The 16733-nt window shown below is 33.8% G+C and overlaps 1 protein-coding gene across 4 annotated transcripts in view; it reads left to right on the forward strand.

Annotated features, from left to right (window-relative positions):
- The window catches only part of LOC111058304 (insulin-degrading enzyme), a 48842-nt gene that overhangs the window by 17496 nt on the left and 14613 nt on the right, over positions 1-16733 (forward strand). For all 4 annotated transcript variants that reach the window (XM_039426911.1, XM_039426912.1, XM_039426910.1 and 1 more), the window contains exons 9-12: positions 1669-1772; positions 6795-6897; positions 14693-14788; positions 15208-15317. In XM_039426911.1, the coding sequence (XP_039282845.1) occupies positions 1669-1772; positions 6795-6897; positions 14693-14788; positions 15208-15317 (413 nt within the window). The remainder of the gene's footprint in view (positions 1-1668; positions 1773-6794; positions 6898-14692; positions 14789-15207; positions 15318-16733) is intronic.

Here is a 16733-nt window from a genome sequence, read left to right on the forward strand (position 1 = left end):
GCGGATTAGCCGTGTTCTATCATACAATGATAGAGATGAATTTTTATACTAGTAGTTCTGCGAACAGTAGACCTCGCTCATGAATACAACTTTCAAATTAATGAGGAGCGCCATTAAAAAAGTATAGTATAATAATTGTGAAGTTTTAGCCATGTCATCTATTATTTTTCTCATTGAAAGTGCTAGAGACGTTGTTTCCAGGGACACCGGACTTATAAATGTCTCTCAAGGAGGTACCTTTACATCGTCCACATATTTTAAATATTATCTTATATTACAACTTTTAAAAAATTAATTATAAGAAATTGGTCAACTGGCAGAAAAATGGAATATGCAGTAGGCAATTTAGACGATGAATCGTCTCACAGACGATAGTGAGAAGGAAAATGATTCTAAATAAGATAGGTTTGTTGGTGACAATGACAGGAGGTTGCTAATGATGTTTCTCACGAAAAGTGGATTTAATGTTATGGCTTGTTATGCTATGCAGAATGTTAATGCTCACAACTCGGTTCCCGAGTCATACTAAAAGGAAAACAAAAGCTAAGCTGTGATGCCTCCGGCCGGCCTAGAAGCTATTCATCTATGAAACAGAGAAATTTCGTGTTGAAAAGGGAAGAAATGGTGCAACCAAGTGAGAAGTTTTCTACAATTAATAAATACAGTATGATTTGGAGCAGCTCAGACGTTTCAAGTTTCACCGCTGACAACTCTTGTCCTCTGAGGTCTGAGTGAGACAGAGAAGGGAAATGAATGAGTAGTGTGACAAAAAACCTGCTCACTAAAGCTACTACAGTATTTGTATTCCACTGCCTGGTTTTCCAGTGCATATGTCACGTCAAAAAATAGATTCATAGCAGATAGCATTCCTTCATCATTCCATCGATACCATTCATTCAATACAGCACATTTTAGAGCGGCACAATTTCTATTATAAAAAATGAGAGTTAATTTTTCTACTTGTATTTATTTGAGCAAAATTTACTCTTAACGTATTGTAAATCCAAGGAAATTTCATTTTGAAAAGAATAAAAATTGCTGTATCTTCAAAGATAACGGCGCTAGATACAAAAAAGTAACTTTCGGGATGGAGGTTGCTCTGCGGTTTTTTAAATTGAAAAAAAAAACCGGAGCTCTTATCAAAAATTGTTACACATACGTTTCTGCGCCTTGTTTCAAAGAACTATACCAAATTTCATCCAAATCGGACAATAACTGCGACCGTAACTGCGGTACAAACAGACAAAATCCGATCGAGTCGAAACTAAGACCTCAGCTTCACTTCGGTCAATTAATGAATTGTTGAACTCTGCAAATAAATTTAATTTCATAATGGAGTAGATATTTCTTTCACTCAGATAATTTTTTCAACTTAATTTTCCTTTGTAAACTTTCATCTCAACCTCAAGCTTTGCATTTAATATAAATTTTACGTTGTCTCTTTAAATAAAATAATAAATGTTTATTTCCCAAAAAAACTAAAACTACTACATCAATTACAGGAAATATTAGTTCACAATTACATACAATAGTTAGTTTCATAAATTTCTTATAATGTGTCTTCTATTTATGTTTAGTGTTTTCTGTGTGGAAATTGACCTACTTCACTATGGCGTACCATTTTCTAGAGTAGGTCTTTCAATCTTAATATTCTATATTCCATTCTAGGATTATCCATTGGAAGAATTACTATGTGCTCCATATTTATTGAAAGAATGGAGGCCTGATCTCATCAAGAATGTTCTGAGCCGTTTGACCCCAGATAATATGAGGTAAGAAAACGAATATTTACTATAATTACTTGAGAACCACTAGGCATATCTAAAATTATTAATATTAAAACAAGTAATAGAAAATTATTATCAATAAGATAAAATATTCTATTTTATTGAGAACAAATTCTATCTAGTACAATTCTGCATCGCTCACAGACGCGGATCCAGGGAGGGCGATCGGGGCGATCGCCCCCCCCCCTTTCCAATAATTAGTGGTGTTTGAAAAATCTACAGTTACTTGAGTCCAGTCAATATAGACATGGAAAAGAGGGTGTGTTTGCATTTTATATTGTAGTTCTGATTCTCTAATATATATTGTTTGGATATACATTAAAGAAGTCCAGAACCAATTTTTCATGCAAAATTACCTTTTCATGCAAATTTTCATACACGTTGGCCCAAAAACCTCGTATTTTCCAGTTTTCAGTTATTTCCGCCAAATCCTGTAATCAGACACAAAAATTCGTTTCGCCTTTTTTTAGATCATGACATTCTTAATGAAGAATTCTCCCTTGTCATCACATTCAGATTTCGCACCATGATATAAGTTCATTAGATCATTTTCTATGATAATTACCTGTTAGATGCTCTTAATTTAGTGGAGAGTCGTGCTTAAGGACACCTCAAGCTGTACCACAGCTCATTCTTCTCGTCAAGGCGGTTCAAAATCATGCATCATAAGTCCAATTCGATTGTAAAATTCATCCCTGAATAGTTTAACCAGTATTTCAATACCGCACACAAAGAAATTACCAATAATTTAGATATCTCGGTAACCCATTATCATAAAAATCGACTTGATCTTGAATCTTTGAACTGAATTTCAATTTTTCTACTCTTTTAGTTGCTGTAAAAGGAAGAATATGATCGAAATGTAAGATTCGATCATTAAAAAAATCAAGATACTTTTCTCTTATTAACAATCTAAACAGTGATATAATAGGAAACAGTGATTCAAGATGAATTTTAGGCAATTGAGCTCGTAGAGGATGGAATTGTCTACAATTTGGAATCAATCTTGAGTTTCTATGATGTATCAGATTCATTTAAGAGACTCTTGATTAACAGAAAAATATTGCGAATAACTAAAATCGCAATTTTTAAATCGGCTGTAACTTTCTAATGATACTGGAATCAAAAGTATTATTCATTGTAGTGGAAAAAAGGAAATACTTTTTCACATCCTTACTAGATTTTGAAAATAACTTTTAGTTGAGTTAATTTTAGTAATATTTGGTAACTTTCCCAAAAATATATATTTTTAGAAAATTTCTGTTTTAATCAATCAACAATACCATGAAGAGTTTATCCTGTGAATCTCTTACCGAATTTGAAATGTTCTGTCCCAAAAATTTAAACTTCAGGCGCTCATATCTCAAAAAGTAATGATCGGAAAAAATGTTTTCCTGAGAAAAAATTTTCATTTTGATATCTTTATGATATACAAATCGAAAAACTTTGAAATTATCACCAGTAGAAAGTTTATTTTTAGCCTTTCCACAGCCTTGAAAATCAGAACTACAATAAAAATGCAAGCACCAATGTATATAGTGACTGGACTACTACTGTAGTTGCAGAAATAAGTATCATGACCCTGGCATTTAAATGAACAAATTCAAAAAACTAATCAATTTCAACAAATAAAGCTCTCAAATGCTGTTTTCGATTAAAAACTTTCCGGTTGGGGTGAGTCGAACGGGGGGGGGGGTCACCCCAATAGCCCCTCCCCCTAGGCCAGGGTCCTGGATTCGCGCCTGATCGCTCAAATGATAGTCCACTAATTTTAATAACTTTTAATACGTCAATTATATGTTTCTTCTACTTTATGACGTTTTCTTGTGTTTTTACAGAGTTGCTGTAATTGGAAAAAAATTTGAATCTATTGCTGATCAGACCGAAAAATGGTATGGAACGAAATACAAACATGAGAGGATTCCTGATTCTTTGCTTGATAATTTGAAAATGTTTCCTCAGTGAATTTGTTGTTTTAAAGGCAATTCTGTATTGAGTTTTTTAAAAGATGATGCTACTTTCTGTGATTTTTTGTTGTAGTATGTGAGTGTGATGAATTTTTGGTCATTTTCCATATTATTTGGTTGATGATTTTGTTCTTATTTTGTGGAGTAGGTTGTCAACTAGAGTGGATGAGTATCCATTTTGTTGGGCAATGAATTTGATCGTGTTGAGCTCTTGGTTGTAATCAATTGTGTCATGGGGATATTCAATAGTCTGTTGATCATATGGTGGAAAGCTGCATGTTTATGTTGGGTTGGGTGGTTGGAGGTATTGTGAATTACTGTGTCAGTTGTGGTAGGTTTCCTGTATATTTTAAATGTTTTGAACATAACTACACATTTAGAATTTAATGAAATATTATCTCACAATCAAGAAATTATAGATTCTATGAAAAACAAGTTGAAAGCCAAACACAACCTTAAACTAACTCAACTTATGAATACCCAGAACCCAACTGTAACATCCACACATAATTTTCACAAAAGAACAATCAACAACACTGAAATAGAATTCACAGAAACAGAAATGAAATTACTAGACAAAGGATTGAACACAACATCAAACAAACAATCCTAATTCAAAATCCCAATTATTCAATACCATAATAGACACAGAGACTGCAATACAAAACACTACCCTACCTGACCAAGAATACTTGAGACAGGACATAACAAGAAACAGAAACAATTTCAAGCCCTCAGAAAAAAACAACCCAGAACACATGATATTGAAAAGCATAAAAAACAAGCAGAAACAACACAACCTAGTCATCACTAATGCTGACAAAGGCAACATCACAGTTATAATGCATAAAACAGACATAGACCAGAAAGTAGACAAATCATCAATGACAATAACATAGTCAAACTCTCAACTGACCCAACTCACACATATCAAACAAAAATAAAATATGCCATCAACCAAACCAAGCACATAATCCCAAACAACCAGAAAAAGTTTCTCAACAAATCACCCACAAGCCCCAGACTCAACGCCCTCCCAAAAATACACAAACAAGATGTACCAATAAGACCACTGATCAATCACACAACAGCACCTGCCCACAAACTAGCCAAACTACTAGATACCACCATAAGAGACAACATAACTTTTCATAATCATACTGCAGTGAAAAACAACATTGATCTCACCACAAAACTTCAGAAAATCCAAATACCACAAAACTCCACAATAGCTTCACTGGACATTTCAAATTTATACACCAATGTACCATCCCCGAAACTGTAAAATTCCTTAAAACAATGCTAGAACAGAATAATACACACCTGAACATATCATGAAATTGTAAATCTCACTAACCTAGTCACCTCACAGAATTACTTCTGTTACAATAACCAATATTATTTCCAGCCAACGGTCTCCCCATGGGGAGGCCCCATTTCTTGCATTTTAGCTGAGATCTTCATCCACAACATTGAACAAAAACACATTCTCAATCAGTTTGACAGAATCATCAGCTGGTTTAGATATGTTGATGATATTTTCATTCTATACAAAGGAAACACCAGACAAACTGAATATTTCACTCCAAACTGAACAAAATACACCCAAACTTGCACTTCACCATAGAACTGGAAAACAATAATACAATCAATTTCTTGGACATCACCATATTTAAACAAAACCATACTTTCAAAACATTTAAAATATACAGGAAACCTACCACAACTGACACAGTAATTCACAATACCTCCAACCACCCAACCCAACATAAACATGCAGCTTTCCACCATATGATCAACAGACTATTGAATATCCCCATGACACAATTTGATTACAACCAAGAGCTCAACACGATCAAATTCATGCATCATAAGTCCAATTCGATTGTAAAATTCATCCCTGAATAGTTTAACCAGTATTTCAATACCGCACACAAAGAAATTACCAATAATTTAGATATCTCGGTAACCCATTATCATAAAAATCGACTTGATCTTGAATCTTTGAACTGAATTTCAATTTTTCTACTCTTTTAGTTGCTGTAAAAGGAAGAATATGATCGAAATGTAAGATTCGATCATTAAAAAAATCAAGATACTTTTCTCTTATTAACAATCTAAACAGTGATATAATAGGAAACAGTGATTCAAGATGAATTTTAGGCAATTGAGCTCGTAGAGGATGGAATTGTCTACAATTTGGAATCAATCTTGAGTTTCTATGATGTATCAGATTCATTTAAGAGACTCTTGATTAACAGAAAAATATTGCGAATAACTAAAATCGCAATTTTTAAATCGGCTGTAACTTTCTAATGATACTGGAATCAAAAGTATTATTCATTGTAGTGGAAAAAAGGAAATACTTTTTCACATCCTTACTAGATTTTGAAAATAACTTTTAGTTGAGTTAATTTTAGTAATATTTGGTAACTTTCCCAAAAATATATATTTTTAGAAAATTTCTGTTTTAATCAATCAACAATACCATGAAGAGTTTATCCTGTGAATCTCTTACCGAATTTGAAATGTTCTGTCCCAAAAATTTAAACTTCAGGCGCTCATATCTCAAAAAGTAATGATCGGAAAAAATGTTTTCCTGAGAAAAATTTTCATTTTGATATCTTTATGATATACAAATCGAAAAACTTTGAAATTATCACCAGTAGAAAGTTTATTTTTAGCCTTTCCACAGCCTTGAAAATCAGAACTACAATAAAAATGCAAGCACCAATGTATATAGTGACTGGACTACTACTGTAGTTGCAGAAATAAGTATCATGACCCTGGCATTTAAATGAACAAATTCAAAAAACTAATCAATTTCAACAAATAAAGCTCTCAAATGCTGTTTTCGATTAAAAACTTTCCGGTTGGGGAGAGTCGAACGGGGGGGGGTCACCCCAATAGCCCCTCCCCCTAGGCCAGGGTCCTGGATTCGCGCCTGATCGCTCAAATGATAGTCCACTAATTTTAATAACTTTTAATACGTCAATTATATGTTTCTTCTACTTTATGACGTTTTCTTGTGTTTTTACAGAGTTGCTGTAATTGGAAAAAAATTTGAATCTATTGCTGATCAGACCGAAAAATGGTATGGAACGAAATACAAACATGAGAGGATTCCTGATTCTTTGCTTGAGGTAACTTGGATGGCAACCAATCATTCCATAGCACTGAAAATTATCTTCATTAGTTCACAAAAAGGACTATATTTCCTTCTATTATTATGTTACCGCTCATTTTAAATCATGCATCATAACCAAAACTCGTTTTTTCAACCTATTATTTTGTGAGTATGGTTGATAATACTCGAATTAACAATGAATATTTTTCCATTCTCGTCTCAATTGAATTCAGTGAATCAAATAGAATGAATAATATAGAAAGAATAAGAATGAATATCGTTAAAAATATCGTGATATAAATTCTATGAAACATTTTTTTTTTTAAATTAAGCTTTACTGTTCTACTAGGCGGCATTCACACCTGCACCATTTCTCTAGTTACTATTGTAGGTTCTTTATAACAAAATTTAAGGAAATAATTAATCAAATCTACTAGGGTATCAATTTATTAAGCAATAAAATCCATAAGACCATTTCTCCGTGACAAAATTCATTAAAAATAAAATGCTCTTTCATGCCTGCTATGGAAAGATATTGTTAGAGTTTTTTTTAGATACCTTCCTCAACGTAGTCTATAAACTAATATCAAAAGCACTTGAGTGAGTCTTCACAAAATATTTGCTATTAAATGCTCATTGGAACCAAACTTATATTAATCAATTCTGTATAATCAGCATGAGTGGTAATATTGATGAATTGACATCATAATATTGACCCCCCCCCCTACATTCTGCTCACGGTACGCTTAAGGCTGGTCACTAACGGTAGAACATGCATGATAACAGTCGTCATACATTGGTTGCGTTCAAAGCCACTCATCAATTCCATCGTGTGTTTTTTTACGTTCAGTAAAGAAAACCTGATCACAGATATGTGGCGCTGAACCCCACAATGGAAAGTCGGCTAGTATCCTGATGCTAAAATCGCCATCTTGAAAGTAAGTCTAGCATTGTAATATAGTGAGGTGCATGTTATAATGGCAGTCTTTGATTAGCAATGGTATTGCTATCCTTGTCTATTCTTTAACAAAGCGGATAGCGCTATCTCTTTCTCGCTTTTGCTCTTTTACCAGATCGTCTTTCAACAATTTATAATTATTAATTAACAAAATATTTCATTTTAATTATTATGAAAATTCATTATGAAATTATTGAAAAATATAATTTCTTGCTTAATAAAATTCAATTGATTATTTTAAACGAGAATGAACAGTTAATATCACATCAATAAACCTGTATCAGTTACCGTCCATAGAAGGCATTGACAAGACAAAGGATCGGCAACGTTGAAAGATTCTCCTATCTTTCTCCACATTATAACGTGGACCTCACTATAGTAGCGGTAATTTTAATTTCTAACAAGATGGTGCAGTCACGTGTCGTGGTCTTGGTGCGCTCAAGTCTTGGCGTCATGTCAAATGCATTGGTTGGATCAGGACTTCCTATATACCGGCCATGCGCCTACAAAAAAATGGCCACCGTATGTGGTGGCCGGCATTGATATTTTAAACGGGAACTAAACGATCTGAGATTTCGACAAACTGAGACGCACTCTAACAGCTGATTAGTGATTTTTTTCAGTAGGAATTTCTGTGAGACCACCACATACGGCGGCCATTTTCTTCTAGGCTCAGGTCCGGAAGTATATAGGAGGTCCTGGTTGGATTGATACTTCCCATTCTGTATGTATTCTGTGGCTGAACGGTTGCTCATGAGTCATGACTGACAGATGTTTCCTCTGATTCTTACATTTGTAAACAAAACTAGATACTAACCTATTTCATTGTATAATCAATTAAAATGGAAAACCATAAAGTGATACAGGAAGATATTTTAAATGTTATTGAATTTATGTAATCATGCATTTCTCTGCTCCCAAATACATTATAATGGCGTCCATTATAATTGTAAACCACCTCGTATTCAGCCATGTCTGTTTACGTTCAGCTACTCTGTTTACGTTCTTTTCAATCGGTAGAAAAGCACGATGAGCTGATCAGTGAACGAACCTGATATGACGTAATTTTTTTCCTATCAGATAGACCAAAGACCTTAAAGAGGTACTACAGGCCCAAAATGGCTATGCCTTCCCAATGCCTTTCACTTAAACTTCACTTTCACTTCAAAATGAATTTCACTTACTTGAAATTGAAGGCTTCCATTGGGGTATTTTAGCGCGGGATATTATATAATATATACAGAGTGTCCCACCAAGGTTGTAACAACCGTTAACCATAGATTCTACTCGACATTTCTGACAAAAACTGTTCAGTAAACTTTTTACTGAAATATTGATTAAAATATTGATACAAAATATTGATTAAAAGTTGTGAATATTTTCAGAGAGAAATCAGGTGATTTCACCCTAGGATCACCACTTGATGCTTGCTGTTTGTGAATTTCCTCATTTTGAAGGTGTTCATTCCAGATATAAGCAGTTTTGAACACTTTCTGATGGAACTTACCTTCTCGAATTTATACTCATTCGAAAGCTTATGAAATGGAAAAGTTTTTGAAATATTGAAACCACTATAATCACCCGGAGAAAAACCGAGAAAAAACTGTTTGAAATTTCACTTTGAATTTGAAGAATAGCATTTTTTCAAGTCTAAGCCCTAATAAAAAACTACAAAATATCTTACAACAAATAAAACTACATTAATCTTGTTTGAAATGTTTTTCTCTTTCCAACAATACCCTTGAAATTGAAATTCGACTAGTAGTTTTCGAGTTATTGAGTATTTAATGACCAGAAGTAGGCATGTTCTGGAAATATCGAAAAATCGATATATCTCGAAAACTAATGGCGATAGGAAAAAAGTTTACTGAACAGTTTTTGTCAGAAATGTCGAGTAGAATCTATGGTCAACGGCTGTTAAAACCTTGGTGGGACACTCTGTATATTTGTAATTGACCGAATGTAGTGAGGTCTTTGTTTTAACTCGAATTTTCTTTTGTCTGTCTGTATGTAACGCGATTGCGGCCAAACGCGTTGATAGAATTCGATGAGATTTGGCAGGAATATTCCTTTCTCAACTCCGCGTCGATGTATAAACAAGGTTTTTTGAAATTTATCATTTTAAGGATAATATGAAAGGTAAAGGAATTCCTCCATACTTTGATATCACTATCCTATTATATTAAGCGAGCAATTTCTGTATTTATATACCTGGTTATTTTTATATCTGGCTATTTTTATATATGGTTATTTATGTTTTACGGATCTTGAAAACGGCTCTTAACGATTTTCATGAAATTTGAAACATAGTAGGTTTATGATATAAAGATTCGATTGCACTAGGTCTCATTCTTTGGAAAAGAATGAGACCTTGCTAAACGACATTAATTTCTCGCTAAACGACATTAAAAGGATAATTCATCCTTGGAAAACAGATGATAATTTCGTCGTCTCTCGATAACAGAAGATGCATGTGCCTTTGTGGGAGAGAGACAGAATTATTTCCAGCTGTGTAATCATAATCAATCAGCGAGAAATTTTATCTAGCTAGACAATTTAATCGATTTGATCAACATAATCTGATTTGTTGACATGACAATCATGATAATCCTCCTAAACTAGAGTATATCATTAGTTGATCATTATTTGACAATTTCAAGTGATTAGTGAGTGTTATTTTGTTATTGAATTTGGTTTGTATATAATCTAAATTATAAATTTTTTGTTCTCAAATGTTTGAACAGAAAATTGAACCTGAATTCAAGTGTATGGAACATAACCTACTTTCTGGACTATTTATAGTGTATAAATCAAAATTCGGGAAAGAAACAGTTTTGGGCTTTGCCTGTTAGTACTTCCCAATCATTTTAAATAATTGTGTTCGGTTTATCAAAAGTCAATAAATAAATAAATAACGAGCGAAGCTCGGTGCCCCGATATTTTATATTATCTACTGTCCACCGCTCGTAACTTGGCTTCTGAGGTCTGAGGCGTAGGGGGGAAATGAACAAGTAGCGTCATGTTGTTGACAACTCGGTAGTGTGACTACAAACCATGCTCACTAATAAAGCTATTCACCATTCAGCTTTCAGTTTTGTTTCCGCAGCTGATCGGAGTAAACGTCGAAATGTTGTGTTATTTTTTCATTAAGTTAGTAGCCGTTTTAAAATAGTTATAGTGATTTATTAAATTAGTTTTAAAATAGTTATAGTGATTTTGTGGAATATCTGGTTAAATTACAAATTTGATGGGATGGAAATTGCTCAATTACATTTGGCAAAGGCAAATAGACCACAGCGTTTGTGTACTCGCTACCTGGCTCTCCAGTGTCATTTGGCACGCCTAAAACTAGATCGACTGCATTCCTTCCAGAGGCCAAGTTACAAGCGGTGGACAGTACTCTAAAGATAGGATTAATCAGACTATAAATTTATTCATAATCAATCAGCTGACAAGTGGATTATACAGATGTCTGGAGACTTGACACTGGAGAGCGACACAAAAGTGCACCGTTTTAACTTAACGCTTTGCAGGCGCTTTGTATTCAATATTGTACTTCATAGCCGCTCTTTCATGAGCTGTCTCATGGTCTCATAGATACAGCGCGAATTCGAGCGAGACTACTAAACGACTACACCTTAGAATTTTGCATTCATTCATTCATTCCGCATTCATAAACTGCTGCACTTATGTGTGTATATATAGAGCATTCCTATTGCTTTCTCTCTTAAATAAATGAGTCTTTCACAATTTGAATATGCTAATAATTATTATTGTACCTGATAAACTGAAAAGTCAGTTAAAAAGTAACTGGAATAATAACTTATAACTCTGAATAAAATAAATTGGAGATTAAAACAAACATATACTCTTCAAACATTGCAGAATACAATAAAAAATATTGCAAGAGATTTGTTGCAACTCAAGTGTTGATTGCAATCGTTTAAAAATCTCAACACCCCAAAATTGGGACAAAGTCACCCCGGTTTATCGGTATGTAAAGTATTGTGACTGATCGTGTCTGATTATGTCTTGACTAACTGGTGTGCGCCTAGCCTATGACTCCATTGCACTTAAGCTGGTTGAATTTTAATCGTATTTAATTTGATGAGAACCAATCAGAGAAGGCTTTTTTTAAAAGACTCAAGTTGAAATATAATAGTAATAGTATTATTACACATCACTCAGTAAATTATTAAAAATCCTTTAATCCTTGTAACTACCTTTTTGACTTTTTAGACCTTTCGCCTAAATATTGGCGAAAAAAGTTTGTGTCGCGCCAAACGGCAAAAACGGTGTCGCTTTCAGTGGCTTTTCATGGAACTACGATTGAATACAAAGCGAATGCGCCGTTAAAACCGTGCATTTTTGTGTCGCTCTCCAGTGTCAAGTTGTCTGGAGAAGCCGTGTCCATTTCTATAAGGTCTATATTTTCAATCAAACACCTTAAATAGGTATGTATCTTTAAGGTCTTTGGTTTAAATATTTTGTTTTGCAGTCATGGTATTATTATGCGTGCCCATCAGTATCAATATTCTCACACTTGAAAAAACTAATTTGATAGGTGATTGAAAATAATCAAATGAACTAAATGATGCTGAAGAAATTATTATATTATTGATTGTAAAAAATTAATTTTCATCAGATGGAAAGATTATCACGGAACTGGATGAATTGTATCAAATGAAATACAAATTCAAACGTGAACTGAGTTTGTTAACATTTCAAACAGGTGGCATCAGCATGTGGATGAGAAAACTGCGTGAGGTCTACTGTTCACAGAACTACTAGTATTATAGATTACAAAAATCTTCAAGGTCTTTGGTATGTAATAATCTTCCAGGTTGTCCCCTCAATGGCCAATTTTAATTCCATGTACACTAGCGCTGCATGTGAGTCTATGCATCTTTAAGGTCTTTGAGTTAGACCAAACAGTGCTTCATTCAGCGCCACGTCCACTGACCAATCTCATCGTTCACTCACCGATCAGTGGCTTTGAACGTATAATATTGGTTGAGTTCAAAGCCACTGATCGGTGAGTGAACGATGAGACCGGTCAGTGAACGTGGCTCTGAACGAACCACTGTTTGGTCGTTGAACGATGCATAGACTCACATGCAGCGCTAGTTTATTTGGAATTGAAATCGGCCATTGAGGGGACAGCCTGGAAGATTATTACATACAAGATCTTGAAGATTTTTGTGATCTATAATATTACAAAATATATATATTTATATATTATATAATATCTCGCGCTAAAATACCTCTGTGGAACCTTTAATTTCAAGTAAGAGCTAGCATTGGGAAGGCATAGGCATTGTGCGTTTATACCTCTTCAAGGTCTTTGGTCTAACTAATAAGAAAAAAAATGCGTCATATTCGTTTCGTTCACTGATCAGTTAATCGTACTTTCCACCAATGGAAAAGAACGTAAATAGTAGCTGAACGTAAACAGACATGGCTGAATACGAGGTTGTTTACAAATAATGGACTCCATTATAATTTATTTGAGAGCAGAGATATGCATGATTACATAAATTCAATAACATTTAAAATATTTTACAAAGCATTTAAAAGAACTCCAATCATCTGATGGTTTTCCATTTTAATTTATTACAATGAAATAGGTTAAGTTCTAGTTTTGTTTACAAAATATGATCAACAGGGGAAACATCTGTCAGTCATGACTCATGAGCAACCGTTCAGCCACAGAATACACTCAAAATGGAAGGTATCAATCTTACCAAGACCACGACACATGACTGCATCATCTTGTTAGAAATTAAAACTACTGCTGTATTACAATGCTACACTTTCTTTCAAGATGGCAGATTATGGCGTCAAGATACTAGCCGACTTTCCAGTCTGTGGTTCATCTGTGATCAGGTTTTTTTACTGAATGTAAAAAAATCCGATGGAATTGATCAGTGGCTTTGAACTCAACCATTGTTGTTCATCACAGCGAAACGCTTCGAGAAAAAAATTTTGAGGTTATGTTTTTGTATATCAAATTCATTGTGTTTATTTTTTTCTTCGCTGCTCTATTTGAGGTTAAATTGTTCCCTATCATTATAATTTGTAAGTTTCCTGTGGTTTATTTATTATTATTATTTGTTGTCTATTTTATGTTAGAAGCCTCTCGCTGATGATGAACATATTATGTATGCATTCCATGCATGTTTATCGTGCATGTTCTATCGTTAGTGACCAGCCTAAGATGTGATGAATCATCTTGATGGAAGACGTGATCCAGGCTGATGTTGGGTGCAGGGCACGCAATCTAATGTGAGGGCCATGGGAGAGAAAAGAAATGATATTGTAGTGCAATATTAAAGGCACGGAATGATGCCATGTTTGTTCACTATAGTCTGTGCAAACTTTAGATTGCAGCATTGCTCTTATGGAGTACTGTGCTGCCATATTCCACAGAGTCCAGAGAGAAAGAGCAAAAAAGAGAACGTATAAGCCTTCCGTATAGAGTCAGCATAATAATGGCTCCTTTTGTTATATTGAAATAACATTGGCCATAAAGCCCCGTGCTGTAAAATAGGTTTACACGGACTTTGGAACTGAGTTTGTCTACTTTCTATAGAAATTTAAAAAATAGTATGATTCACTTGAAACTGGCAGCATTTGTTGAATGCTCAAAAAGAACCTTGCTAAAATGGTTTGCAACTTATCGCGTGGACCGATAGCACGCAGCACTCGCTGCGATTTATCTTGTACGATAAGTCATGCTATCGTGTAGGTGTAAACCATTTTAATCGTGTATATCAAGTCTGTACGTATCGTGTAATATTGAAAATGTTTTATTCTCATGTGAGAAATATTCTTCATATTCAAATATTTTCAGAGTTGGAAAAAAGCAGGACTGAGCAGTGATCTTCACTTACCTGAACCGAATGAATTCATACCAACCGACTTCGAACTTGCTCCCAGGGATACTGATGTAAGATTTCTTTGAGTACTCGTCTAGACTTTCTTGCTCTCTGATATCTGCTGTAGGCCTAACGTGTTCTCTATTACTCATCTATTAGTACTTTTGCAGTATTACTTCTGTATTATCTCAATTGAAATCAGTGATATATATCTTGTAAATGAATACTCATTATTTAATTTCAGAATTTGTTGGAGCATCTTGCGAAACACTTTTGATAATTTTCTATTGAAGATTTTTTATAATTTTGAATGTCGGTATTTGCAGATTCGAAAAACTGATATTTAAAAGTTATAAAATTAAAGTTTACGAGTCAAAAGCGTTGCTTCAGGTATTAACGCGTTTCACAAGTAATTTACAATCCATAATATTTATCATATATTACAAGTAATTTACAATCCATAATATTTATCATATATTTTAATTTTCAGCCCTCTCCGCATCCTTGTATTGCAAAAGAAACCAACATTTCACGAACTTGGTACAAGCAAGATGACGTATTTCTCCTGCCGAAGTGCAACTTGAAATTTGAGTTCATCAGGTAATTATTTTAATGAATGAAACTATTCCCAAAAAAACGATTATAATTCTATTAAGATTGAACTAATTATAAATGTTTATAGCTACTCAGCATTTATGCAAAACCAATCAAAAGTTACCCAATGCAATTTTTGGCACTGCCAACCTAAGAAAACTTAGGTTATTGACAGTGACTTGCAGTAGCCTGCAGAGTGAGGCATATGTAAGGGAACGGCTTAATATTTCTGTTATACAAGAATAATTTGACAATAGGTTTGATTGGGGATCCTATTTGAATAAAAAATAATAATTTTTCCTACACTTCCTGTCTAAAGTGCTTACTTTACTCCCTGGAACATAATACTAAAGTTTCACTTTTTCGCTCTCATGAGGAAAAAACAGGAAAACTCCCCAGAACGTAAAAGTGACTCCATTTAAATAACATGGGAAGCATCTCTATTTTCAAAACGTACATTTGAAATAGGTTAGAAGGTCTAAGCTCAGATGAGGAAGCATATAGAGTAGTCATTAAACCAACTTAATTCAATACCTCAACCAGACATATGTTCAATATATGAAATTTATGTTTGTATGCTAAAATTATTACAAACTTCATATCACTATACTAAAAAAAATTATAAATTTCTTTTATTCCATGTTATTAAAATACCAGTCAACGAATATTCCTCATTAACTAATCAAATTTGAAACGGGAACTTCATCATAGCTGTAATTGTGGCAGCCATTGTTGTTACAACTTTTACCGACAGATAGCGCTGTCGGCTGAGAACTGTGATTACAAGCCAGCTGTTTCTGTTTACTTTTTAGATTGTGTTGTAAAACATTGTTTGGTCACGTACGTTTTTAAAAATTATTTTATTTGCAGTTTTTATAAAAATGTAGGTGGAGGAAAAATGTTGTGTATATCACGAGTGATAAATGTTTTTTCTCCCTCAGGAAATTTGTTGCCCTCGGCTTCGCCTCGGGCTTCAAACTTTTCCCTCAGGGAGAAAAAACAGTACTTTTCACTCTAGATATACAAATAAAATTCTATCAAAATTCTGATCCGGAATTTTGATACAACTTTATTTTTTCAAATAGGATCGTGTTCATTTGATATACGATTTCGATACAGAATTGCAAGAGTGAATTAATAGCAAAAACCGTACTTCCATATATCAAACCGTTATGAAGATATTCACATTTAAATATACTAATAGATCATACAAAAATGTTGTCACGTTAAACATCTTATAGATCAAACTCTACTGTTTGAAGTGATGATTATGTGAATAGATGCTACTATAAGTGTTTTAATATTGGGGGACCGAGCTTTGCTCTGGAGTGTGAAAGCATAGAAAACGTGTAACGTAAGATTGAATTTATAGTTTATATTTATTTATTCATTTTCTCAATCGTACAATTATTTTTACAGTTA

The sequence above is a fragment of the Nilaparvata lugens genome, chromosome 4 (assembly GCF_014356525.2).
Source record: "Nilaparvata lugens isolate BPH chromosome 4, ASM1435652v1, whole genome shotgun sequence".
Classification (NCBI taxonomy): Eukaryota; Metazoa; Arthropoda; class Insecta; order Hemiptera; family Delphacidae; genus Nilaparvata; species Nilaparvata lugens.